This window comes from Salminus brasiliensis, chromosome 24 (genome assembly GCF_030463535.1).
Source record: "Salminus brasiliensis chromosome 24, fSalBra1.hap2, whole genome shotgun sequence".
In the NCBI taxonomy this organism is placed as follows: Eukaryota; Metazoa; Chordata; class Actinopteri; order Characiformes; family Bryconidae; genus Salminus; species Salminus brasiliensis.
This window is the reverse complement of record NC_132901.1, coordinates 4,126,562-4,154,446: the sequence shown is the minus strand read 5'-3', so window position 1 is coordinate 4,154,446 and position 27,885 is coordinate 4,126,562. Positions and strand designations below refer to the sequence as shown.

The 27,885-nt window shown below is 41.4% G+C and overlaps 2 protein-coding genes across 2 annotated transcripts; one reads left to right on the top strand and one right to left on the bottom strand.

The window, feature by feature from the left end:
* Positions 1–226: 226 nt before the first annotated feature.
* ncapd3 (non-SMC condensin II complex, subunit D3) lies at positions 227–18,217 on the bottom strand. Its single transcript, XM_072670362.1, has 35 exons — positions 18,155–18,217; positions 16,694–16,842; positions 16,411–16,573; positions 15,921–16,096; positions 15,182–15,352; positions 14,982–15,043; positions 14,268–14,355; positions 13,285–13,418; positions 12,776–12,848; positions 12,532–12,657; positions 11,978–12,239; positions 11,430–11,468; positions 11,128–11,271; positions 10,739–10,812; positions 9,553–9,687; positions 8,914–9,134; positions 8,381–8,572; positions 8,194–8,291; positions 7,929–8,038; positions 7,718–7,825; positions 6,890–6,998; positions 6,634–6,735; positions 6,146–6,384; positions 5,846–5,925; positions 5,585–5,722; positions 4,949–5,082; positions 4,065–4,252; positions 3,815–3,925; positions 3,528–3,695; positions 3,321–3,439; positions 2,368–2,435; positions 1,964–2,011; positions 852–914; positions 681–738; positions 227–421 (listed from the first exon to the last, which is right to left on the bottom strand). The coding sequence occupies exons 1-35, from the start codon at positions 18,204–18,206 to the stop codon at positions 346–348; spliced, it is 4,278 nt and encodes a 1,425-aa protein (XP_072526463.1). The 5' UTR covers positions 18,207–18,217; the 3' UTR covers positions 227–345.
* Positions 18,218–18,657: 440 nt separating this feature from the next.
* primpol (primase and polymerase (DNA-directed)) lies at positions 18,658–27,278 on the top strand. Its single transcript, XM_072670327.1, has 14 exons — positions 18,658–18,737; positions 19,906–20,111; positions 20,236–20,330; positions 20,804–20,942; positions 21,227–21,374; positions 22,069–22,120; positions 22,740–22,885; positions 23,026–23,188; positions 23,692–23,786; positions 24,805–24,891; positions 25,477–25,585; positions 25,734–25,816; positions 25,948–25,994; positions 26,519–27,278. The coding sequence occupies exons 2-14, from the start codon at positions 19,929–19,931 to the stop codon at positions 26,768–26,770; spliced, it is 1,599 nt and encodes a 532-aa protein (XP_072526428.1). The 5' UTR covers positions 18,658–18,737; positions 19,906–19,928; the 3' UTR covers positions 26,771–27,278.
* Positions 27,279–27,885: the final 607 nt, after the last annotated feature.

The following is a 27,885-nucleotide window of genomic DNA, read 5'->3' as shown; positions in this document are numbered from 1 at the left end:
CAACCTATGATCTAGGGCTATGGTTTAATTTTAAAACCATAAAATTAAAATTAAAATTTAAATAAAATTTACTCAAAACATCTCGGTCACAATTGTGACTGACTTGATTAAACGAGTTAGGTCAACAATATATGCTCCATAACATTCAATCTAATAACAAATAAGAAAAGTAAAAACACATTCTCGATCATTCCGTTTATTTACAAAAGATATCAGTATACTTCCAACAAGCTGAAAAGCATTCTCAAAGTTATAAAATGGACAGAGATATGTATATATAAAAAAAAAGTCTGGACACATTAAAGGTCATTAAGCCATTACGGCTTGCTATGAATGGGCATGCATTCATAACTGCCTTTTCTTGGTTCTGCTTCTTCTCACGACGGGAGACTCCACGTTCCACTGCCTGGGAGCTGGTGCTCTGGAAAAGAACAGGAACCCATTATCACTCGGGAAGTTACGTACATAAAACAGAGCTCTGGTTCTGTAACATCTCCAGGCTGAACTCTCACAGACTTGCTTGTGCAACGTAATAGAATTCAAAGTATATCAAGTGATGATGGTAGTGTTACAGTCATTTATTTTAGTCAGTCTAATTTTGCACAACAACACAAAAATGTCTTATTTTCAGCTTTAATATAAACAAGCATTCAGTCATGGGGGGTGGGGGTGGTACTTACTGATGTTCAGGTGACTTCAGATGCAGAATACTCTCCTCCCCAGGTATGTTATTCCTCCCTGTATCCAGAAACAAGCATTACAAGAGTCAATTCGGCAGCTGTGAAATGACCACATATACGATCACTAGCTTTGCCTCACTACAGTTGTGTGCGACAGTGTAAGAACACTACCTCCAGCTCCGTCGTAGTGAATGGCACTGACTTGCTCTCCAAATGTCACTTCATTGATGCTCTCTGCAAAGAATCACATAATCTCAGTGTTACACAAAGACAGGACAATTTATCTAAGAGAGGCGTAACGTCATCCAAAGAACTTGGTTTGATGAATTCAGCAATGTTTAGACATGAAAAGGTTACAAGTTCAGAAACCCAATCCCTGTAGTGACTAAAACATTCTGAGACCCCACATCTGTAATACAGTAAGGTCATATAAATAAAGTGCTCTGCTGGCTTTATTTGCAATGTAATGAGAGTAAAATCTATGTTGTGCACTATGTAGGAAAAAGGAGCCAGATCCAAGTAGGACCAAAGCCATCAGACAATCGCAGACAATTTTATCCAGATAGCTCTCAGCTGTTTAATATTTCAGCAAAAAACAAACAGTAGCAACAATAAATGGATTTGTGCAACATCAAGCTAGTAATGTGAACATAGCCTAAATCAAAACATCCAAATCTCTGATTCCTCAAAACAGCCGTGAGGGGGTGCCATTTGTCTCATCTTAAATGATTTGGTCTTCATTATGCTCTGTGTCAACCTGTTTATTGGCCCAAGACAAGAATGAAAAGGATATGAAACTGACCATGATTTAGATCGTCTGCTTCTATAAAAATCATCTATGTACTGAAACTTTAGGTAGTTTACAGCACAGATTATAATAAAGCCTGATTTCAAGATGGTGCTCACAAACTAAGTTGGAAACCTTTAGATCCACTATAAAAAAGTACAATCTTTGAACTGCTTTATACAGCATGTTCTATATTTATGATCACAGTTACTGCCACTTTATTCTATATTCTTATATAATTTATAAACATGTACATGTTTCATTCTCTTTTTGTTTTGCATTTCATTTTATAGAGTGTTTATTCATAATGGCCATTTATAGAGTGTTTATTCTTACACAACGGTTGCAACTGGAACAACTACAATTTCCCTTCCTGGGATCAATAAAGTATTTCTGATTCTGATTCTTCCAGTGCAGTTTGATCATACAACTGAGTTAAAGACCAGCTGGTTTGCACAGGCATGTGAGATCTGTAAGGCATTCATTCATTTCCTACCTTGGGGTGTGCTGATAGCTCTGCCATCAAAAACTCCCTTTGCCGTTCCTAAACATAAATAATAAGTTTGTGAGTGTAAGGACCCAAATGAGTTCAATATTATTACACCGTTGTCTTAATTTAATACAGTAAACATAAGTGCCTTAAAATGATCATTGGAACTTTATATATTTGAGACTGTTGCCCTGTCCAATCAGACAGAGATATTCAATAAAAATTCAAATAAAACAAGATCAAATGTGGCAAACCACTGGGTTCATGTACCACTGACTGGCGACAAGTATGCGAATAAATGTACATGCCACTAAAGCCACAATCTAAAGTGCTAGCCATGAGCTGATATATTAGCTCTGAACAATACAGTTTAAATTCACAGCAGAGGAACACTGCTGGTGCAGCTTTACCTGAGGATATTGTGCTCTGGGACCCTCTTCTTCCCACAGGAGTCAGCATACCAGCAAACGTACGACGCCTGACAGCGAGAGAGAGAACACATAAGAGACAGATGGGCTCCTACTGTCATTCAGCCAAGGCTGTCTATTACTTCATTCCTAAGTTTAACCCCGCATTCTTGTGATATAGTAGAATAAGGCTTTTTGTCATTGAAATATATCGGGATGGGTGTGGCTACACATCATACTGCAACCAGCCAGCAGAGGCCTTAGATTTTTGAGAAATGTTGAAGGGTCCATGCTTTCTACAGTCACTGCACTAAACATTTGGAACTTCCGTTGTCATAGACTGCTCCTACATCAGAAGATCCCCTGTTCTGGAACTGTTAGCATGCTAATGCTCACTAACGTTATAAACAGTAAGACCGCTGAATACCAAGAACACCCCACAAGCCCTGACCGATGACTTGGAGATGCTCTGACCCATCACAATTTGACCCTTGACAAAGTGGCTCAGATTCTTACGCCTGGCCATTTTTCCTGACTTCAAGAACTGACTGTTTACCTGTGGTCGGGGCTGTGACACAAGTCAGCTCCTCTCAGCTGAAGAGCTAACTTAGCAATTAGCATGCTGGCTAACTCATCTACAACAACCAGTTAAATAACAGAAAGATCATAATACTTGCAAACAAAATCCATTAGTGCTCACTGTGGCAAATCCCACTGAAATGAATGCTAGCGTGACCACAGCTTTAAGCTAATATTTGAGTAGCAGGTACTGTCAGTATTAAATCAGCGTATAAATTATAGTAGACTTAACCCGAGAGAGACGTTAGCTTGCTTGTAGCATGCAAGTATCAAGATTTCATTTCCCTCCATGGACAAATACAGCATAGAATTCAGAGGCTACACCAACCTCTGCACTAGAGAAAAACGGAGCGAGGAGAGAGTATAAGGGGACAAACCTAAGCACATCTGAAGATTTGTGGTTGTCTGTGGGTCTCTGAGCAGAGCGTGGGGCGAGAGGAGTGGCAAAGCCTGGCCTGGCACCAACTCCTGCAGCTGGAGAAGCAGCAGCACTACCCTGAACACAAACAAGCAGACAGGTTACGGACTGTAGGCTACTGGGTTATGACAGGATGCAGCAATGCTTCTGTGTGCTTCTGACTGACTTTTGGACGTGGTGACAGAGTGAAGTTGCCGAGCTGTTGCTCCAGCTCCTGCTGCTCCTGCTCTTTCTGCTTCTCGAACATCTTCAGGTTGTACTCCACCTCGGCGGCCAGCTGCTCGTCGGCCACAAACAGCTCCTTCACCTCTGAGCGATAGTCCTGCATGGTCACCTACAAGAAATAACAGTCCTGTTACTCAACTGTAGTGGATCAGCCAAGCCTGGAGTTTGTCTCTTCACTCGTTGGCCTACCCAGCATCTCTGAACATCAGACATTGTAACATGTCTCACCTGAAGGTAAGCCATGAGGTGTTTGAGGACAGGTGAGCGATGTTCCTCCAGCATGTTCTTTAGAGCTATGACCATGGGAATCACGTTCTCCACAAAGTTCTTCTTCTGCACCTGCTCGGCAAGATCACATGCATTTTCTTTTTAACAGAGAAGAAAACCAAACACCAGAGCTAAATATAGGCAAGCTGAGAGTGGACAAGCAGTAAAGGCCTGACGTGAGTGTGTGTTTACAGAGGATACACATACTGACCTGTGAGACAAGCTTCTTCTGCAGAACGGCTTTAGCCGCAGCCATCTCGTCTTCTGGAGGCTCATCACCGGAGGCGGGGCCACTCATGGCTGTGAGCTTGATCTCCTTTAGGGAAAGAACGTCAAACACGTCGGCCAGCAGCTCTGCCCCATCGGCATCCAGCGGCAACTCAGAGTCCACAAACAAAGCTATGGAAAGACCACACCAAAAATAAATAAATAAATAAAAAGACACAGGCACTGACATACTGTACATATACACTATATGTCCAAATGTTTGTGGACACCCTTTCTAATGAATGCACTAAGCTACTTTAAGTTACACCCATCGCTGACACAGATATGCAAATGCTAACACAGCTTGTCTAGTCCCTGCAGAGAACTGCCAATAGAACAGGCCTCTCTGGGGCAAAAAAACATCAACCTATGGGCACCATAACTAATGCCAGACGTGTGCTACTGGCATTGAGCTGGGGAGCAATGGAACTGTATTATCTGGAATGATAGTGCTCCATCCAATACTTCTGGGGAGTTGGGGATGAGGTGGGATCCAACATCATAAACTCACTAATGTTCTTGTTGCTGGATGCAATCAAATCATCACAAAGACAGTAACTCCAACAAAAGCGGAATAAACTCTTTTTTTATGCCCTTGATTTTGGAAAGATGAATAAAGGAGCAGGTGTCCCAATACTTTTGTCCATATAGTGTATTTACTGATTACATATTTAAGAGTGGTTTTACATGTACGCCATTTAAGCTTGTTCTGGTCTTTGTTCAATACATTTTAAACCATTACACACACAATCTCTATGCATTACACACACACACACACACACACACACACACACACACACACACACACACACACACACACACACTTACCAAGGACATCCTGACTGATTCTGGTGGTGATATTAAAGCGCTGTTCATCTGTGAAGTTTTTCAAAAGGAATCGGTAGATCCTAAAACGTTTGCCCTGGTTTGTCAGCCCTTTTAGGGAAAACTTGCTCTTCTCACTGTCAGACCACACACATACACACACACACATATATATATGTATATAACCATGTGGTTGCTGTTGGAAGAAAGCCTTGTGTCTCTAAATTGGCAACTTTACATGAGAAAGAACAACTGTATCCTTTTAATGGAAGTCAGTGTAAAAAAAAGGGCTTCCCAAGGCATTTTGGCTCATTTGTAATGGTACGTTTATCACGCAATATCAACACAATATAGAAGACAGTTTGTATTTAAACTTCTGAAAACAAGAGCACAAAGTGTTACTTATGTAAAGCACCAAAATGCACTGAGTACTAATACTGCCCCCTTGTGGACAAACTTGATAAATTTAAGTGAGTTACAAACTAGGTCTCTGAGGTGTTGTGTATCTAGACAAGATTTCGTTCTTTGATTGGATGGTGAACAAAGAGTGTCACCTAGACCCTCCTAAGGGTCCCATATCACTGCATCCCTTTAACCACATTCTTAAAATACACCAAGTTGCTTGTTCTAGGAAATTACCTTTCTGTCTGGGGGAACTTGTTGTATTTCTTGTGCTTCTCGTAAGAGTTAAAATGGAAGATGCACTCGATGAAGTGTTGAGAGAACATCAGTGGGTTCTTCTTCAGCAGCAATTCCACCAGGCAGTACTCACAGAGACTAAACGGGAACAACAATAACTCAATCAATTAAACAGTGCCACCACCAAGCAATAGAATAAGTGGCAAGTAGGAAGAAGCATTTCACTTATAACAAGGTCAAACAGACTTTAGATAGACTTACTCTGCAATGGAGGGATCAGGGTCCACCAGAGCAGCGGCAAAGCGATAAAACAGAGACCCCTTCCATTTGACAAATTCTTCCTAAATGACAGACATGGACTAGGTCTAAATACCACTTATAAAGGCATGCTTAACAGTTTAGAAGTGAAAAAGAGCAATGCAATGAAACTTCGAATCACTACTGCAAACATATAGAGACTGAGACTATGACTAACATTAACTTGGTATTTATTTAAAGATATACAGACAGTAATGTTGCTTCCAGGCATGTGGCCCGTACAATGTGCGTGTTTGTCCTCACCTGCAGCAAGTTGGTCAGCATGATGAGTGTCTGCTCTCTGATGATGGGCTCTGCGTCTCTGAGGCAGGCCGAGATGTTGGGGATATATCGAGTCAGCGTGTTTGGGTAGCGCACACACAGGTCGCACAGCACCACCACCACGTTACTGCGCACAGCCAGCTCCTTGCCAACCTCCAGCTCACGAGCAAACGCAGGCAGGTATCGCACCATCAGCTCCTCATGCTGCAAACACAGCTTCCCTATAAGGGAAGAAGGGGAAGTGTATTTATCTTGGCACAGTAAAATAATGGAATAACCAGTACTGCAACTCAGATACTGTAACATTAAGTAATTAGCAATTTCCCATGTAGTCATACTAAAGAGTTGATAAGATAATGAAGGATAAGCATTCTGCCGTTTAAACAGCTGCAATTCTCTGCAAGTGTACCCTTAGGGTACGGGTGGGTTGTGTGTGCAGTGGGATATGTATGTGCTGGTGTACGTCATACCTAGAGTGATTACTGCATTAGCTCGTACCACCGTAGGCATAGAGGAGGACTTGAACTGAGACAGAGGCTGACTGGCTGGCAACTCCGCTCCGTCTTCAGAAACTGTGGGGGAAAAAAAAATACAGGACACATTTTCCTTCTAAAGTGTAATTGGGTAAATGTATCCCAGTCTAGTTACCTTGCAACAAAAACACTGTATTCCCAACAACAGTTTGGATGAATTGTAAGATCCAAAGATGAAGAGAAAGAAACCCACCAGGCTGCTCTGAGGAGGTGAGAATGGACTGGACAAGAAGGAAAACCCTCTTCTGCACTTTGGCAGGGCAGTGTAGGGAGGCAACACCCAGAGTGTATAGGTACTTCACCTGAGGAAAAAAGATGGGAGAGACTAATAACCAAGACAGAGAATAACCAAAACAGAGCTATAAAATGGGTCAATTCCAAAACACAAGACTTATTACATTCACACCCACAAAATGTACATACATCCAGCAGCTAAAACAGTGAAATAAGACACGGACGGCAGAGAATATGGTGTTATATCAGGCAGCAGGCAAACATGGATTCTCGCTAATCTAAAAGCTAACACTAGCCAACGTTAGCGGTTACCATTTCTTCTCGCCCACTCTCTCAAAAACAAACTGGACTACCTCAGCTAAACAAAACTGGAAATAAACATACAGAAAGGGGGGTGGTGGGGGGGGTGTCACAGCGGTGTAATGCGCTACCACAATGGCCCAGGGGTCGTGGCTTTTTATCCTGAGCCATGCTGCATTGCTATCAGCGGTCTAAGAGAGCACAATCGGCCACGTTCTCCAGGTGGGTAGATGACGCCCTCTCTCCTCATCAGTCTTAAGCAATGTTGGCCGGCACAGGAGCCTTTTGGCTGATGCAGTGGAGCTAGGGCCCGGTGCTTTCCTCTTTGTTATTACCCATATTAACACAAAGGTACACTTTGTCTGGTGCTACAGGAAGCTGCTCTTTCAGCTGATCTAAGATCAGCATTTGTGTATGCCTGTCAACTGGTAGTTTAGCATATTTGGCAGAAGCTGAGCTCAGGTCAGTGTTACTGTTCCAGCCTTACCAGCAGCTCCTCGTTCAGGTTCTCTGCTCCTCTCTCATTTAAGAGGATGCCAGAAAGGTATTCCTCACACAGCGAGACCAGCTCTCCGCAGTACTGGTTGAGGAAGGCCTACCACACACAAATCCCAAGGAATTCAGAGAAAGTCAGAAAGGAATATGAATAAATTTTGTGATTTGCATATTTGTTGATATTAATGGCAGTATAGCGTTACCATTGTGTTCTTGGTGTTCTCTGATTGGCCGAGACAGAAGAGAGCATCAACACTGGAGCTTATCACCTCCAGAGGCAGATTGAAGCCCTTCAGCCAACCCATCAGATCAGCTAAACACAGACATTAAAATTTTTATTCAACATAAGGATAAATACTGTATAAATGTAAATACACATGAGATAAACATATGCACTATATATGCAACTACATTATAAATATATACCTTTCTGGTTAATACACATTCACATATACACGCACGACTCACCAACAATCCTGGTCTTGGTCTCATCGTTGATACCAGCAGCAATGTTACTAATAACAGTGAGGATGTGGCAGGTTGTTGCCACGGCGACCACAGGAGACCTGACCAACAAAACAAAAATAAATATTTGTTAAATAAATATCTCCCAGCAAATATCCACTTTCTCAAATCGAGTCTTACAAGCTCCAACCTGACGGTGTGGTCCCATGCGTCCAGGACAGTGCCATAGTTGAGTTTGGCGGAGCCACCAGCCACTTTAGCCAGCAGCAGCCACGCCCCTGGAGCACGATCACTCTCAGTGTGCCAGATCAGGCTCTTCACAAACGTAGTGGAGAACTTCTGCTGCCTTGCCCACACGCTGAACGCCTTACTGAAATAACGGCTGCCGAGAGAGAGAGAGAGAGAGAGAGGGTAAATAAAATCCTAATCATTTTACAAATAACAGAAATATTTGCTCTGAATAAATGAAACTCATCGCATTGTCAAAGCATCGCACATATATAGCTATTTTACATGAACAAAAAAGAAAAAAGCATAAGAAAGTGACAAGAGTATGGTGCCTCTAACGTGATCGTGGTACCCTTCACACTACATAACTTCTTGTCTTGTAATCAGAACTAGCGGTTATAGTTTTCACATCACGCGATTGATCGTTCACCAGGAGGAACCAGAGTCTGTCTGCTCTCCAAAAGCTAGTCAAGTCACAGCACTTTTCCCACTAACCTGAGGTCTTGGCACTTCTCACAGATCAGTCCCAGCAGGTCCCAGGCTAGTTTCTGGGAGGTGTCACCATGGCGATAGCTGGCGTGACTTTTGATGTGCTTTAGGATGAGGTCATCGAGACATTCCAGCGCTTTCTCCTGCACTGAGCTCTCTGAGTCAATCACTGCAGGAACCACGCCTCGCAGCCACGCCTCTTGCACCTCAGCGTTGTCGGACAGCGCCTGTTCATATGGGCACAAACACACATCAAAACGGATTCAATATTTGGATATTTTTTGTAAAAGCCACACATTTATATTTTGTGCGCATTACTTTAATCATATTTTGATGGGAAGTGCAGCCAAAATCAGTGGCACTGCAAATAACACAAGAAGAACTTCTGACAGTTTCACAGCTTGGGGCAAACTGAGTGGAATGGGTTAAAACAGCCTTTCCAAAAGGAGTGATTATGCTTACTACAGCGTTTCTAGATCAGTATGTATTGTAAGTCTATAGAAGCATACATAAGTAAGTACAGAATATTCAGATTGGACCAGGACATTCCTAATAACAGGCCTGGATAAGCTATGGAACCACGGTGCATTGGTCGTTACTGAAGGAATAGTCTATTGAGTGGAAACTAAACAAGTATGCACTCACAGTGATGAGGTCCATTAAACACTGCATGGCTTTCTTCTTCACAGACACTGCAGGGTCTCGACAGCGCTCTGACAGAATGGCCAGATTCTCTGGACTGCATGGAATCACACTATGCTTCAGCAGGCTCATGACAGTCTGTGCACACACACACACACACACACACACACACACACACACACACACACACACACACACACACACACACACAAAAAATCTAATCAATATTCCATAGACCCCAATACACACTACACACTCCAAATTTCAATTCAGAGGCCCTTTGGGTTTGGTGAATCATAGAAGGCAAGCCTCTCCAAAATAATTACATAATTATAGAGCTGTTAATGCAGATTTATACTGTATTAAAGCCACAGCTTTTGCTAGTAATCACACAAATTACAGCACCTCCTTTGTTAAAACGGAGACAGCCCTAATAGAGCTTAACTTATCTTATTCCAAGCAATTTAAAGCATTTCTATTTGTCCATTCAACAACACAACCTAATGGAAGGTGTGCATAAATGATAAAACTATAAATACATATATACCTAATTGACATACATCGCCCAGGCACTTCATTAACATCACCTTCTTGTTTCTACACTCATTGTCCACTTCATACTAAGCCTCCTTTCACCCCATTATTCAATGGTCAGGACCCACAGGAGCACCACAGAGCTGCTCTCATTTGGGTGGTGGATCATTCTCAGCACTGCAGTGACACAGATATGAGCTGTATAAGTGAATCAGACACAGCAGTGCTGCTGGAATTTTCACACTTTTCAACACTTTAGCACCACTGCAGGACTGAACAGTCCACCAACCCGAAATATCCAGCCAACAGCGTCCTGTGATCACTTATGGACAGTGGACACTGTGTTTAAACACTTCAGCAGCACTGTTGTGTCTGATCCACTCATCACCAGCACAGCTCACATTACCACTCCACCGCCATGTCAGTGTCACTGCAGTGCTGAGAATGACACACTACACAAATAGGTGCTCTATGGTGGTTCTGTGGGGTCCTGACTATTACAGAACACGGTGACAGGAGGCTAACAAAGTATTCAGAGAAAACTTAGAGTCTGTACTTAAAGAACATAAGTATAGAAGTGCTCCTCTATGGTATAAATGAACAATGAATGAATACACTGTTTCGGACAGCAATGATATTGTTTGTGAGTTTGTACCTCAAGTGCACATTTCCTGACGTTGGTTTTGGGATCACTGATACGCTGTTTGAACAGTGCCATGGCTTCTTGGTCTATAAAAAAGAAATAATTAAAAATTCAATAAACACACACAGTCTAAATCCAGCTATACTCTCAAAAAAGTATCCAGACAACCCTAATGAAAGAATATATCTATCTGAGAGACAATATTTGCAGACATATGTGTGAAAATTCATTTATCCAATACTTTTAAAATCAGTTGAAGTGGCAGAACGGATCATCCAACAGCAGTAACCTGACCCCACTAATGCTCTTGTGGCTCGTTGCTGGATACTTTTCTGTGTCTAGGCTGGGTGTATGTACAGTGTTAACATGCACTCCTGGCTTTGGTGAGCATTTGAACTCACACTCTATGGATGTGCCGTTGGGGCTGATGCCATCGCCTGCACCGCTGTGGTGGCTGGTAGCTGCAAGACTCTTGTGTTTGCTCAGCTCGATTGTGCGGAACGTCAGGGCGGTTTTCTGAGTCGTGTCTCTTCTTTTCATTGTTTCTGATAGAAAAAAGCAAAGCAATATTGTACTATGGTCGTGTAGTAGCCGAACAAAAACTAAATGTTTAGGGAATAAATAGGAAAAGTAAGTAATACTTATTAAATATATATAAAATAAATAACAACAACAACAAAAAAAACACTTATATTATGCTTACGTTCTGAACGGCCAGTCTCCATCAGTGTCTGTGTGCCAGCTGTGGAAATTAAAAACACATCACAAAAATTCAGCCATCATTTTTTGGGGGGTTGGGGGACTTTTCTCCCCAATTCGGTTGTTTTTATTTCTCCACCCACTGGTTAGGACTCCCCATCACACAATGATACCAGCAATGAGGGGATGAAGGCTAGCATGTGCTTTCTCAGAGTCACATGAAGCCAACCCACCTCATCCTTTTAAACTGTTAGTAATGCAGCTTCCCAGGACAGCTCAACAGGCTTGGAGGAAAACACTAATTGTCATTTCTGTTACATCAGATGAGCACAAGATAAAAAACGTAATGCAAAATAAAGATAGTATAAGAATCCTCACTACTAATGCAAACAGTATTACTACTACTAGTACTACTACTACTACAACAACTAGCACTAATAATAACTGGCAGTAATGAGAGTACTGTTGCGCTTGCCCTTCCAGAACTGTAATTAGGACAGTGGTGTTTGTATGTATTTTATGGTGCATTGATAATAGAGTAGAATGTTGTACCAGAAGAGGATGAAGAGAAGAGCTCGTGAATCCACTTGGTGGCGTTGTGAGAGGGCAGTTCCAGACACTGAGCAAGGCAGTGAAGGGCGTGGCCTCTGATGGTGGGTGAAACGTCAGAACGGCGGCCGTAGACTATGTTGTGCACCAAGAAACGGTGTGACAGGTAGACAGCCAGGTCAGGGCTCAAAGACTCGTCCGCCTCTCGCTCGTCCTGCCCCAGCAACGCTACGGCCACATCCAGCGCAAACATTCGGAAGGCCACCTGCATCACAACGGTCTGGGTGAATAGGCTGCGCTACACTAATAAGAGTACCTGGACAAGATCTAACACTCACCTCTGTAATACGAGTAACAGTAACAGAATTTCTCAGCTCTTTTCAATAACTCATTAAAAAAATACAAGTGTTCATAACCATGCCCGAACTCCTAGGCAGCAATTAGACTAATCTGCCCAGGGTGCATGTGATGTTTGTCGCTCATTTGGAGCTAATCTGGTGGGATACGGCCTTCCTCAGCGCTAGATACTCTGTAGATGAACCGTGTAGTCGACTTACCTTGGTGTTCTGAGAGTAGTTATACAGCCACTTGACGAAAGCAGCATACTCCTGACATGGCATCTTAGCCATCAGCTTGCCAACAGCTTGTGCTCCACTGGCCCGGTATTCAGCTTTTTCAACCATCTGAAATGAACACGATCACAATGAGAACTGACGCTTTTGGACTTCCGTCCCTGGGTACGTCCTCACACATTTGATTGTATACAGCTATGAAGGAACTGAATTCTTTGGGCTTATATACCTGGTGGCAGATGTGCTGTAAAAGGATCCTGAGAAGTGGTAGGGTGGCTTCAGTCTGCTCATCCACAATATTACTGCAGAACACACACAGGGGCAAGTATTCAATTATATTACACAGTTTAAATTACACAAGCACATCCAGATGTTTCGTAAGTGATGTGCCATTCTTTAAAGATAAGTAAGAGTTGCATTGTATCATCTGATCATTTGGCATTTTGGTGTAAAACTGGAGCACTGGAGTAGTGGTTCCCTTCCCTGGACCTAGGGGACACACTGCCCTACACATTTTGTGCTTTCCTGGAATCAGCAAATGAAAGCTGGATCAGGTGTGGAGCTGGGTAAACCTAAAATGGACAAAGCAGGGTGTCTTCCGGTTGGGAACCACTGAAACAGAGCACTTCTATATACCCGGAAATATGTTATCAGCCTTATTACAAAACAACCTCTTCTGAGTAAACATAAATATAAAAAGTCAGTTAAAACACCAGCACATTCAGAGCTGTGGCTAACCTGACAAAGTGGACGGCCTGGTCTCTGGCTTTTAACACAGTCTGGGAGGGTGCTAGCAGACACGGTTTGGATCTCTCCTCCTTTCTCATCATCAGAATCACGTACAGCAGGCGGTGGAAGACACGGCGGCGACACTGCAAAGCACCAAAGATGAAATACTCCTTCAGCAGCATAGTACAGGAGAACGCAAAATATACATGACTAATTTAACGCAATAGCCTGAATGACTCTCAATTTGTGGTTAGGGATACTCTCACCAAATTTATACACTCTAGACCGGTCATGACAATTATGTTAGAAGTACGATTGACTATATTGTCCACTGTGTTTACTTGCGTTTATTTTAGGCCAGTTGCGCTGTTCTGTTCTCTTGTCTACTCTCTGTCAGAGGCAAGGACAACTCTGTGAGCAGACAGCGACATATATCGTGCAGTGTGCAGTGTGTGCAATGACCAGTGCATCAACAATGCCGCCTCCACACACACACACACACAGAGCGGACAGGTCCGGATTGGCAGATACAGTTTAACCATGATAGTGTATGATACAGTTTTACTGTTTTCCTGCGGCTTAACACAGTGTCAAACACAGACATTTGTAGCTTGCATTCTAATGCAAGACATACAGAATCATCAAACATTTATTTCTCATTAAAAGGGTGTAATTAAATTATAATTATATGACATTATCATTATCAGTGGCATAAAATAATTTTTTTAAATGGCTTTTTTTCTGGGCCGATATATCGTCCAAATAAATAGCTACCGTGACAGGCCTATTGCTCTTTTCTGTGTGATCCAAGTGATGATCAAGAGCCACCTTGAACATGACCACAAGGAGAATAAACAATCTAGGTGCAATACTAAAGAAATGCTGAAAATTCACGCAGAACGTGATGAACATACAGATAAACAGGACTTTTCAACTTCCATATCCCTAAGTGCACACAGATCCTAAACAGAATACATGCCCACTTTACCAACCTCATTTCCTTCACCATGGCTGGAGGAGCAGAGCAGCCAAAGACCGCGGTAAGCTAGCTCAGGAAGGCTCTCCAACTGGTCCACATCTCTGATAACATAGAAAAAAATAATAATAAAAGTGTTTAAATGGCAGAAAATGTGGAACCAACTGTTTCTGGAACATACCAACAATATGTCCAAATATTTGTGGACACACCTTCAAATGGATGCATTCAGCTACTTTAAGTTACACCTATTGCTGACACGAATGTGCAGATGTGTGCGCAGACACATACAGCTTGTCTAGTGCCTAAAGACAAGTACTGCCAATAGAATAGGACTCTCTGGAGCAGGTCAACATGAGCCTATTGACACCATGCTGCCTAATGCCAGGCATGAGCTAGAGGGATATAAAGCCCCCCAGCATTTAGCTGTGGAGCAGTGGAAGAATGGTGTTCTCTGGAATGATGGTTGTTGCACCATCCAATACTTTAGGGACGAGTTGATAAAGTGGTGTAGTGAATATCCAACATCCACTAAAGCTCCTATTGCCGAATGCAAGCTAAATCCTCACAGCAATGCTTCAAAATCTAGTATAAAGTCTTCTCTGGGCAGTAGAGACATTTACTCCAACAAAAACAGGATATTTTATACCTCTGATTTTCAAAGACACGATAAATTAGCAGGTGTCTCAAAACTTTAGTTGTTATAGTCTATGTGTGTTGGATGACTTGCCTTTTCTCAGTGAAGGACAGGTCTCCAACGACCGGCTCAAAGTTGGTGAGCTCTGTGAAAATCTGCAGAAAAAAATTATAATAAAGAAACAAAGCTATAAAACTTTATTGGATAAATGCACCTTATGTTTCTTTCTTGTAGAATACAAACTAAGTTTCTCATCATGAGCATCGCCATCATCACACAGGCCGAAAGCTCACCCGCACACAGCTATCAGCACTCTGAGGTTTGTCCTTCAGTGAAAACTTCTCCAGCAGCCTGAGCAGCGTTTGGACCAGAGCCACCACATCCTCCCTTAATTTTAAGAGATCCTGAGCTGAGAAATACACCTCTTCCTCTTCTTCTTCCTCTTCATCCTCATCAAGCTCCATCTGGAGGGGGGACATTGCACAGACAGTGTTACTGCCAGTGGCCACACAAACTGAGTTCTGCAAACAGTGGCAACTACCAATTAGAAAACAGGTTCTCACATTCCCTCAAAACGTCCTACTGGTTCCTACTGAAGATGTGCTCCTCACGTGAAACAGAGGAAGGTAAAGCGTACCAACATTCGGTAAGACAACCTCTCTCGTATCCATATTGTAATAATACTTTAGAGAATGGTTCAGTAATTCTGTTTGAGGGAATGCTGCTTATTTATAAAGAATATCAGTAGGAAATTAACATGTACCAGTTTGTTGGTTGATTCATTTTTAGAAATAAACAAAGGCTATATAGGCTCTGTTTATACTGGTTGCTCCTCCTTCAAAAAACACTTTATGATGCAATTTAGTCGACAAAGCTGCTTGTGTGCTGGTGCACCTGCCCATCAACGACTCCTCACCAGCTGCATGGGCAAAGCTGGGTGACTTCATCGCTTGTGACAAGCACGCAGGGAATTACAACTAACTCACCTATAATAATAATAATAATAATAATGTACATTCAAAAACATCAGACCTCTTCTAAAGACTTTTTCTGAGGTTTGGATCGTTTGCCACTCTTGGGGTCGCCCTGAGAGCTCTTCACGGACGACTTCTTGCGTTTCTTTCCAGAGCTCTGGGGCCAGCATTTCAGTATGACTTCCAGACATGTATCGAACAGGATCTGATGGAACACTTTGTTGGCAACACTGCCTGAAAACAGACATTAAATAACGTGTTATAAAACAAACTGGAAAATTTAACTAATTTCTCATCAGAAAAATATTCATATTAATATACAGCCAGTGTGGGCAGGCTTCCCGTCATTTGAGTGATGGATTTCCAAACTGCCAATCAGCCAAGACACATTTGTTCTGATTACACAACAGATCACATACAAGTTAATATCAATCCTCCATGGCATAAAACTGCTCTATAACTGCTTTGGAAATCCAGGGTAAGGATAAGAGGATGCACTACAGTAAGCTGCTGTGAGATTCCCACTAAAATTACTAAAAAAGACTTACCTGGGATTTTGAGAAGCAGCAGGTAGAGGGAGGCCGCCTGCAGACTGTAGTGTCTCTGCTCAACACTGGGGGATTTGACTTTGCCGCCGAGGATGAAGCAGGCCAGCACGGCCACCAGCGACTTCACGGACACCTCGTTTTCGCCCAGCACTGTCCAGACATTCTGCACCGAAGCACAGACAAAAACACAGTGAAGAAGCATACATTGCCTTCCATGAGAGTAGGGTGAACTTGGTGAGAAGGCTCTGCATATATACTGTAACTAACAAATGTAGCAGCTTACCTGAGTGCTCTCATCATCACTGGAGAAAGGCAGCAGCTGCTTGTAAAGCTTCTTAAAAACCTCAGAGTCTTCTTTTATCTCATCTTCGATGGCAGAGTCGAGGGGCTCTATGTCAGTGAACTCGCAATCCCAGACGGTGTCCACCCAAGCTGAAAAGACATGGACATGCTATTACAGCTAATACATATGTATATTTTTTATTTATTGTCCAGATTTGGGGCAAGCAAGCTAACCCCCATACCCCCTTAAAAAAACAGGTTTAATGAACTGTTAGAGACGTTGCTTGACTTAGTATGTTACTAAACTCAGTAGCAACTTCCTTTAATCCATGTTTTATACACATCTGAAGTGTTACTGAAGCCTTAATATGAATGGATCAGTTTTCTGATTGCACTGGACTATTGTTTTCTCCTTTTAACAGTATGAAGAAAAAGGAAGAAACACTCAATCACTGGGGGACAGTACCCGGAGCAATGGGCAGCACTAGCTGCCGCGCCAGGGGAGCAGTTGGGGCTTAGGTGCCTTGAGCAAGGCCCTTTACCCTCTCTGCTCCCCGGGTGCTGGAGTTGGCTGCCCACCGCTCTGGGTGTGTGTGTGTACTCACTGCCCCTAACACGTGTGTGTGTGTGAGTGTGTGTTCACTACCAGATGGGTTAAATGCGGAGGACACATTTCGCTGTACAGTCCACACTGTACAGTGACGAATACGTGCACCTTTATCCTTTTTATCCTTTGCTCGAAGGCACTTTAGTCGTGTCCTGAACGTTTAAGGAGATCAAACTAGCAACCTTTAGGTCATAAGGCTGTGTGAGAATTATTATTATTAATAATAATTATTATTACCATTATGATGATGATTATTTTTATTATTGTTACTAATAGTAATATTAGTGGTATTAAATAGCTATACACAAAATAGTGACTACAAGTGTATTTACTTATTTATTTGATATCCTAAATGTAGCTGTTAGCCATGAGTTGGTTCAGTTAGCTAATCTGTCATTATCCATCACTGACAGCCTAAACTTGAACTGATGGCATACAATTTAACAAGTACAACAGACAAGAGCAGCTAAATATTCAGGGTGCATGTGTTACTTAGTGTCCCATCTGTCATCTAGCATTTGGCAAGCAGTTTATTTTGGCTATTTATGAAAAAAAAAAAAGGTCAGAATTATCTGACAACCTGGTCTAATTGCGCGCACAGACAGTAGTGTGACTATACGTGTCAGCTAACGTAGCTTAGTTATCTAGGTTAACTGGAGAAGGCTCTCTCTAACTCTAGCTAGCTATCTAACTAGCCTACGTTAATGTTATGGTTAGCGAAGTTAGCTTAGCATCATAGGCCACCTAAAATCCAATCAAACACGCCCGTTTCCCTCCCTACAGTCACAGCAGATGATATGAAATGTTTTTAAACATCGTCTTTTATAATCGCTCTTATGTAAATATAAAACGTACCGGTAGAAACAGCGTGTAGTTTCAGCAGCTGTACGGCTCGCATGAACTCCATCTTTCCTTTGAATCAACGCGCCAACTGCACTGCGCGGCTGTGCTCCAATGTACGTACTTGTTCTCTAACTAGAGCACTTAGCTATCCACTTCGTACTTGTGTTATAACTAGCCAAAGCTCCTAGACAGAGTAGACAGCTATGGTATGCTAGTATCGAAGTAATTGTTATTTTTTAATGTATAACGTTGGGACTGTAGTGTGTGTACAGGGCATTTAATCTACGTTTTTACCAGAACGCACTAGCTAGAAACAGAGGGCACACGGAGTACGCGGTGGGCACTTCCGCCAATCGGAACACAGCCACAACCCCAGCCCCGGTCCAGCTGACTTTCCCGGCGTGCCCTGCTGCCCGCGAATATCAAAACAAAGTCGAGTTTGACAGTTTCATAAAACACGAAAGTCGGAATAGCTGGAAAACTTGAAAACATGTATTTTAGGGTTTAAAGAAACGTCAGGCTTGAAGAGAGATGTGAATACGGCTCGTTCGTGGAAAGGGGACGCATATTAGGCTGCAGATTTGCACGTTACCACGTAAGTCTTAGCTAGCGTTTAGTTTAGTTAGCTAGCTTTAGTTAGCGCTAGCTGTTACAGAGAGCAGTGCGTACTATCACAAGGTCTTGTAGCCTTATTGAAGTTATAATTTAAGTAGAAGATAAACCAGATAATTGCAGATAAATCAGCCACCAAAAATCATATTAAGTACAAAAGTGTCAGGTCCGAAAACACCTCTGGCAGCTAGCTACCACTAGCTAACTGTTAATGCTGTGAAACACGTTTGTATGCTTGCAGGACAAAAGTAAGTGGACTTATTGGAATTAGTTATATATATTTCTGCATTGATTACTAATGGAATGTGATCCGATCGTTATCTAAGTCTTAATTATAGATAAACACAATCCAGCTAAACTGAGAACACACAGTTGTGCTGTTCATGTCTTTTACTGAGCCCACTGAGTAAACATCAACAGTGCAGGCTAGAAAAAGTAAGTGAGCCTTTGAGTTAATAACGTCTCCTAATGATGAGCTAATAATGTGGGGTAAAATGTAAGAGATTTCTAATGTGGTTAAACAGTGGTTATATTAGCATAGCAGAATATTCTGAAATTGAATAATTTAAAGATATAAGGGTATTAACTCAGAGTTATTAAATCAGAGTAACTCCTGATTTTGTTGGAGTAACTGTCTGTACTGTCCTGGGACAACTTTCTGTTAGATTATGAAGAAGAATTGCTGTGAGAATTTAATTGCATTCAGAAGCAATAGCATTGGTCAGAATGTTTGATGATTATCCCACCTCATTCCTAACTCCCCAACTCATCCCAGAAGTATTTTATGGAGCACCAACCATCATTTCAGAGAACACAGTTTCACTGCTCCACAGCTCAATTTTTAATCCTTAAACTTGAAAAGGGGGATGTTCAAGTTGTCAAACTTTGAACATAGACATTTTCTATTAGTGCCTCCAAAATTGTACAGGTGATTGACAGTTGAGCAACAGTTCGATAAACGTGAACCTGTTGGCATCCTATTGTTACAGTTAACCCAGACTATGAGGCAAGCTGCACACACTTTGCTTACTGCTGTTGTTTATAAACAGTTTGTGTAGGTAGCTTGAAAATGTATGAATCTTATTCACAATTATTAATAATATTTTATTTATTATTATTATTATTATTACTTTTATTGTGTGTTTTGACAGGTGACACTCCACTTACACTGAGAATGACAAGGGGAAAGTGGCAGGACAGACTAAAGTCAGTAGAACAGAGGGCTCAGTCCTTTCAAGCTGCTCCAATTTGCTCCCCGTACAAACCTCGTCTGTCCCGTCCATGGCAGCCCTCCTCCATCTGGAAGCTTTTCCCACGCCAGAGCGCAGCCATCACCTTCAGCCAGCGCTGCAAACAGGTAGAAAGCTCACCTGTTATTTGTGGACAATACGAATGCATGATGATCATTTAAGGCAAGCGGGTGACATTAGTTGAGTGTTAGTATGTCGACTGTGGAATGACCGCTGTTGTCTCACTTTTAGGATGTACATGTGTTTGCTCTGGAGAAGGAGGGCACAGATGCTGGGCAGAGGGTTTATTTAGTGACCAGCTACAGTGAACTCTGGCACTACTACAGGTACCCCTTATTTATCAAAGAACAAAACATGATGCCTTCAAACAATTAATGGGAGACGGAAAATCTTAGTTACCTTAATTCAGCAGCATTTATTGGTCAGTTCATCCTGAAATTTTAATATGGAGTATGCGGTGGAGCACCTCAGTTTGGATCTCACGGTTATGAAGAAGACATATAGTGTGTACCAAATTGCCCCCCGTATCCTCGACTATGTGGTAGTAATATATGTGCTGTTACGCCCTATCTTGTAATAATTATGAAAAACAAACAAACAAACAAACAAAAAAATTTAAACAAATAATAAATCAAACACAACCTTAAGCACTTGAATGCATTCTATGGCTTTTTTTAATTCATGTACATGATCATGTCTGGATGAGGCACCATTTAGACACCATTTAACCTGAATGGGCGTTAACAAGTGCATCTGGAAACTAATGATCAAACTTTTTGTTTTTGTTGTGTTCCTCAAGTTCTCACAGACAGTCGCTGATGCACTGTTACGAGGTAATCCCAGAGGGCGCAGTCTGCAAGCTGTACTTTGACCTGGAATTTCACATAGCCTCTAATACACAACTGGATGGCAAATATATGGTGGCATCACTGATACAGGTAAAAGCAGACAGACAGACAAACACACACATACACATACAATTTGTGCATGTTAAAATAATGGGGTTCGAGGTCTGCTGGTTAAGTGCATTTATCATTTCTGAAGAATAGACTTTATAATCTGTTAAGCCTCAGGATGAAAGTGTACTCTTAGCTGCATGTCAGATTTAGGCTATAATCTCCATTGAGTTCTAGATTTAGGCATAGAGAACCTTTCAAAATGATTCCAAAAAGCATTTACATCTCCTCCATTGTTTCATTTTACCTTTCATCTTCAACGACAGTACATGTGTGAGAAGCTGGAGGAGGCGTATGGACTGCAGTGCTCTGCAAAAGACGTGCTGAATCTTGACTCTAGCACTGCTGAGAAATTCAGCCGCCACCTTATCTTCATGCTTCCCAATTCGGCTTTCAAAGACAACAGCCATGTCGGTGAGGATTGTCTAAGTCTCATATATTCGCTGGAGGACAAAGTGCATACAAATAGTACTTTAAACCACTCATAGAGTGCTATGCCAAGTTCCTGGACATAAGCCTCGTCTTGGACTCGGATTTGGAGTCGTCCTTTGTAAATGTTTAATAAATCCATAATAGAGTATCAGTAACACATCAATGGCATGTCAGTGCAGTAGCAGCAATAAAGAACTAACTATATCTTGAAGATGTTCTGTTAGTGCATTGATGACATTCAGTAGATTAACTGTTCATTTGTTACATCAAGTGGACCTAATGTGTTACTTCTATTAAGCAAAACCTAACCCTAGCTTCAACCAAAAACCTAATCGTAACCCTCATCCTGGTCCCTTAATCCCAGCCTAATCCAGGTAAGATCCAGAAGTTGAGATGGCTGTATTAGACCTGTATGATGATCGGTGAACATCTACAGATCTGAGATGGTGTTGGGGTGATGTGTGATGAGTGTATATTTAATCTAAAAAGGACCACTCCAAATAAGTCAAATGTCACACATAAGTGTTATAAAACCTGATGATTATTTGCCACATATGCACACATTTGCAAACATAAGCATTTGCTTTTGAACACTTTTAGTAAAAAAAAAAAGCTAAATATGTTGATTGTTGATCACTTAATGGTGCTTATGGTGTGTGGTGTGTTTCCATAATAGGCAGATTTATTCATGACGTACTTAAACCTGCCCTGAACAGTCTACAGAAAGGGTGAGTTTTTGCGAAGTATGAAGCTGCATTGCCCTGACCCTAACTTTAACCTCAACCCAAAACTTAACCCTAACCCTGGTCCTGGTCCTTCAATCTCAGTCTAATCCAATTGAGCAAATGTTTAGCTATAATAACATAGCACAGCCACTATATAAAGGAAAATATGTTCATGTGTATTCTGTATATTATTCAATTTTTAGCTGAGTAGAAAAGCACAGAATTACTTTTAAGAGCTAGAGCTAGCCTGTAGTATTACAGCTTGTGATGAAGGTCACATTTGGGCAGGGATCGCTGCACAGTAGAATAGTGCCCCACCACTCCAGAGTCTGCTTTATCATCCTAAAGGTGTTTTGCAGTCAAACTGAGGTTTTGACTTTCCTTTCTAGCAATCCTACGTGCATGTCTCTAGACCTCAACTTCCATCATTCCTGTTAACTGACGTTTCTTCATTACGTTACAAACCGAGGAGAAGGCTACCGGAAAATGCTTTGCTGAGACAAAAACGCGCTTAAACATTCATAGTCATGGAGGTTTTGACCAGTTGTGCCCAGACTTTTGCATGCCAGTTTAATTACTAAGTATTGTAAGCACTTTTTATGTTGTAATTTTTTTCATACAGCTCAGTAAACACTTCAGAAGACATTGGGGATCTCAGTGAAGAGCCTCAGTCAAAGGTGAGGAAGCAGGAAAAGAAAGAAGAGACAGACCTGAGCTTTCTAGTGGTGAAGTCCAGAGATGGCCAAAAGCAGCTCTTTGTGGATCTAGGTAGGATTATATCCCAAGTGGCTGGTTTCTAAGACATATGTTAATCTTGGCTTTTGCACAGTAAACATGCAGGTGTGTTGATGTTGCTAAAAGAATGGCATATTTTCTGATGTAACAATGTTCATCGCCCTCAATCTAAGGTGTGTATACCAAGAACCGAAACTTTCGGCTGTACAAGTCTTCCAAACTGGGAAAGAATGCTGCCTTCACCGTGGCTGAAGATAATGCATATATTCCGAGGTCTGACAAGGTGACCACAGAGGAGGAGAGCATATTCCTGGCTTCCTTAATTACCAATATCAGGTAATCATCACACAGTATGGCAGTGGTGTTTAAGCCGTCAGCCAAAAGTCTTCTAATCTCAATGTGTGAGTAGATCCAATTGTGACATGTACATTGTTGGCTTTTCCATTGTTTTATTAGTGACATTCATTCCCACTAGTTTATCATATCCATATTTCTTTATTTTTATGTATTTATGTAAGGTGTTTTAGGGGCATTTTGGCTCCTGTTCTTGTTTTAAAGCAATCCTATGGGGAATTGGCATTTCTTGCTAATGGGCTCCCCCTGCAGTTATATTTGTGTACATATATTTGTGTTCTGGGTGAGCTAAGAGATACAGAACTGTCTCTGAAAATAAAAAAGCATAAGGACTGAGGCAGTATTATAATATTATGGGATTTCACACAAAAATGACTCACTGCCCAATTCACCAAAGTTACATACTGCAGCGCCTCTGTGTTGTATGTTTAGATACTAGTAAGCACATTAGGCAGACTTAGACAGAGATGCTCTTTGTTTTCCAGTTTCACTGGTCAGAGGATTTTGACGTGTGATGTTTCAGAAAGACCTTCAGCAGGATCTCACTGTTCAGCTCAGCACAAAGGCCCACAAAGCTCAGGTACTTGCTTTGGTAGTTCTGGTAGATCTACAGTTCAAAACCCCTGGCTTCTTGTATAAACCCACTCCCTCATAAAACCACCCCATAATACAACACAAGCCAATTTTAAAACCTTTAGTATTCCAAATGGGGAAGACTCTGATGATATCTGCCTTTTTTTAATCTTTTTTTTTTTTCAAATCAAAAAAATCTAATTAATTCTCTCCATAAAAAACAAATTTGAAATATTTTGAGGAACTCAAAACTCCATTCTTTACTCAACATAATGAAGGCTAATGTGACATTTAATTGAATAGTTTATCAACCTAATCTGCTGCTTCTGTAGCACATGGCCACAAGCTTCTATCATAAGTATCAAATAAACAGTAAAAGAAAATCTCAGTGTCTCAGTTTATGTCTATGATAATTGACTGTATGCTACAGATGTGGCTGACAGAGATTAGATAAAACATTTGACTTTTTACTTTGGCTTTCCTAAATCAAAGTAAATCCAGTATGCAGAATTGGGTTATGTCACCTATGACTTAATAGACATATGTAAACACTGCCACAGACTACCCACAAATGATGTGTGTTTTTACATATAGTTTAGTCCATTTCAGTGGACCAAAGTCCATTATTTAAAGTGAACATAAAAGGGAACTCCAAACGGGGCTAAGTTCTCTTTTCTCTCTTCCTTATGAGATCTCGGACCACTTTCTGTTCACACCATTTTTTTGAAAGCTTTTGAAAGTCCCATTCATTTCTAACGCACTATAATTTAACTTGGACCCAGGATTTCTAATATGGGCATGACTCTGACTACAGATGTTACCACCATCTTGCTTAACAGTTGGTTTATATGCGTTTAAAATTCAAAATGTATAATACTGTACATTATATTGTTTGTTGTTGTTTTATAAAAGCAGTAGCCACTCAAGGCCATGCATTACCAACTGCTGAAACAGACCACATCAGAAACAAAACTGTGTTCTAGAGTTCTTTATATGCTGTTCATCTTATTCTTTTTTTTTCAAAGAGCTGGCAGGTGAACAGCAGCCTTCCCCTTACAAAGAAGTAGATGAATTTGTGCTGAAGCTGGTGCACAAGGACGGCATTCAAGGAAGTAAGCACACAAGATCCACTGTAGTGGAGTAAATTCTCCATAGAAGTGGAGTTCTACGGTGTATGGACAAATCCTTGTGATTTGTACTTGTTTAATGGTGCCATCGAATGCATGTATTGAGGACTTAACAACTCAATTTATGACCATGTTATTATGCCCCTGAATGAAACATGCTGTTTTTAATTTTATGGATGGCTCATCCATAGATAGAGTTGTGTTTAGTGTTACCTTTTAAGTCTTACTGCCATATCCCTTGACAGGCATTCGCTAGTGGGCAGGGTTTATGTAAATTCTGGAGGTATTAATATAATGAATCAGGATTGTTAAGTAACAGTTTTGTTGTGGTTGGAATTGGCCTGTTTTACAGCTACATTTTATTTTCCTGGGTTTTGCTTTTAAAAGAGGACACAACTGAACTCTCAAAAATTAACTACACCAAGATCAATACAGATCAATTTCCTTTCTTGGGCACCTTTAATGCTGAAAGTCTGAAAGCTACATTAACCACAAAAATGCTAACCTGGCTGGCACTATCATGCACTTTTAACATGGATATAATGTTATTGTAATTGGGTTAAATCTCAGGCATTAGGCGCTGGACGTACTTTGTATCTGAGCAGTTGGTGGTCTATGACATTGCCAAGTACCGCTGGTGTTCCAACGTGGGTCGCTTCCACAAGAGCAACAACATAATGTGAGTCTCTACAGTATCATTTTGCTGAACCCTAATCCTAATTTCTTTTGTGACCTTAAATAATAAGAGTTATGACACTGATGCTAATACAGGCTGCTCGATATTAGAAAGTGTGTTCCTGTTTAAACTGTCTTTAAACTCTTTTCAGAATTGTGGTGGATCTAAAAGACGAGGTGTGGTATCAAAGGTGTCACGACCCTGAGTGCAGGAGTCAGAATTACAGGTCTTCTAGTAAGTCCACCAGTCATTCAATATAACCCTGATCACACTGAGCTCAGTCTTTGCATTACATGGCTTATCTGTTCCATGAAAACATTTAACTAGAAATTCCTCTGTGTCTGTCTCTCTGTCATCTTCTGCAGGTTTCCCACTACCACAAGATGTCTGCCTGAGCTCTATGCTAAAGGAGGTCAGTCAGTCGATTAATGACTCTTTGACAATACTGGACGTCCCTACTGTACAAATAAGATGTGCAGTTGTGGTAGTAATTTGTACAACACATATTTAAGGTTTCGAGATTTCGTTCTCGAGAAAGGTTCATGGAAGGTTCATCAAAGCACCTTACGAGGTTCCTCCAAAGTTTCAAACTGAAGAAACACCAAAAGTCCCTCAAGGATCTTTTAACAGTGCTCCTCGCCCCCAACTCCTTAACTCATTTCAAAAGTACTGGATGGAGCACCATCATTCCAGAGAAAACAGTTCCACAGATCCACAGCTCAATGCTCTAGACTCCTCTAGCCCACAGCTGGCATTTGGCATGGTTCCAATAGGTTCATCCAGAGTGTCCTATTCTGTTCTCTGCAGGGACTAGAAAAGCTATGTGTGTGTACATTTGCGTTACAACTTAAAGTAGCTGAATGGACAATGCATTTGTCCACAAACATTTGGACAAGTACTGTATATACATGTGTGTGTGTGTGTGTTACTCTGCAGGATGAGGAGGATCAGGAGTTTCTGATGGATGAGCTGGGTAACATCGAGTTGAGTCCGCCTGTTGACAGAGGTGAGCCGGCGACCTCATCAAGCTCTCAGGCGTTGGCCATAGAGGCTTGGGTTGACTGTCCTGATGACCACTCCTGCCTAGAAGCCTTGGATGAAGTGGAGAAGACCATCGAGGAAGAGGATGAAATCCCTGATGAGCTTATGATCCAGGCAGTCACTGAGTGTGAGGCTACAGCTGTCTGAGAGGGAGTGTGTATAAGTAATAGCCTCAATTTTAGGAATTCAAAAAAGGCTTTCTTTTGTTGACATGATGACATGGCACGCAGTGAATGACAGTAATAGCTGAATGAGAATATTACTGCTTTCAGGCTTAGTGTGTCTTCACTCAAGTTTTACATCTTGTTCTGCACTGTTGGGTTCAATGTAATATTCTTGTGAAGGTAGTTTATTTTTTTACACACGTTCTGGAGCGCAGGTTCCCAGCCCTGCTGCTGGAGGACCCCCTGCCATGCATATTGCAGTGCTTTTCCAGGCAAACACATCATCTTTAACTCAGGAAAGGCTTGTTCATTGACCAATCAGGTGTTTAGGGATTAGGGCAAATAGTAAAATGTGCAGGACTGGGTACTCGAGGACTAGGGTTGGAAATGTGTATATGTAAATATGTATATAAATATGCAGATTCCATTGGAGAGTTATTTAAACTGAGGTTCTTATTGTATTTCATATTGCAGTACCAGATCATAGTTCATAATAAGGCATGATTAGTGTTTATGGAGAATAAATATTTTATCAATATCTCTCATAACCTGCTCACTTCTGCTTAAAAATGAGGAGAATTCCCTGTAGACTTGGATTTCTGCCACTGCTGGTACACCTGTATGACCATGCGCTTCCATACACATGCAGATTCAGCTACTTCATTCACACTATGGTTTTGGCGCAGCCAAATGCAATCACTCCTTTTAGACAATTATTATAATTTGCTTTGCAACCCATTTTCCACACATCCAACTAGACATTCACTAAACTGTACCACCTCCTCTCAATCTATGATTTCCATTGCACACCTCGCCGGTATTTATAACCCGATCAGCTTTGCGCAGCGCCATATGCAGGAGCCTGAAGTTACTACCACCTTAAACATGCAGGGTGACACATTATTTTGTCTTATAAAATAAAAACTGCTTATAAAGTAAAAACTGACTTTAGATGTCACATTAAATTTTAAATGAATTAAATTCAGTGTGTATAGCTATTTGTTACTAACAGTGCTCATGTTCTTTTGTTTTCTGTTTGTCTTTACACTTATATTTCAGTGTCTAAAATTGCATTACTGATCCATATTTATTGGCTTT

Excerpts from the sequence above, each read along its gene's own strand:
- primpol (XM_072670327.1), top strand. The coding sequence starts at position 19,929 with ATGACAAGGGGAAAGTGGCAGGACAGACTAAAGTCAGTAGAACAGAGG. Across the intron at positions 22,121-22,739 it reads CTGAACAGTCTACAGAAAGG|CTCAGTAAACACTTCAGAAG; the intron begins GTGAGTTTTTGC and ends TTTTTCATACAG. Across the intron at positions 23,787-24,804 it reads CAAAGGCCCACAAAGCTCAG|AGCTGGCAGGTGAACAGCAG; the intron begins GTACTTGCTTTG and ends TTTTTTTCAAAG.
- ncapd3 (XM_072670362.1), bottom strand. The coding sequence starts at position 18,206 with ATGGAGTTCATGCGAGCCGTACAGCTGCTGAAACTACACGCTGTTTCT. Across the intron at positions 10,813-11,127 it reads CAACGGCACATCCATAGAGT|ACCAAGAAGCCATGGCACTG; the intron begins GTGAGTTCAAAT and ends TCTTTTTTATAG. Across the intron at positions 4,253-4,948 it reads AATCAGTCAGGATGTCCTTG|CTTTGTTTGTGGACTCTGAG; the intron begins GTAAGTGTGTGT and ends GTCTTTCCATAG.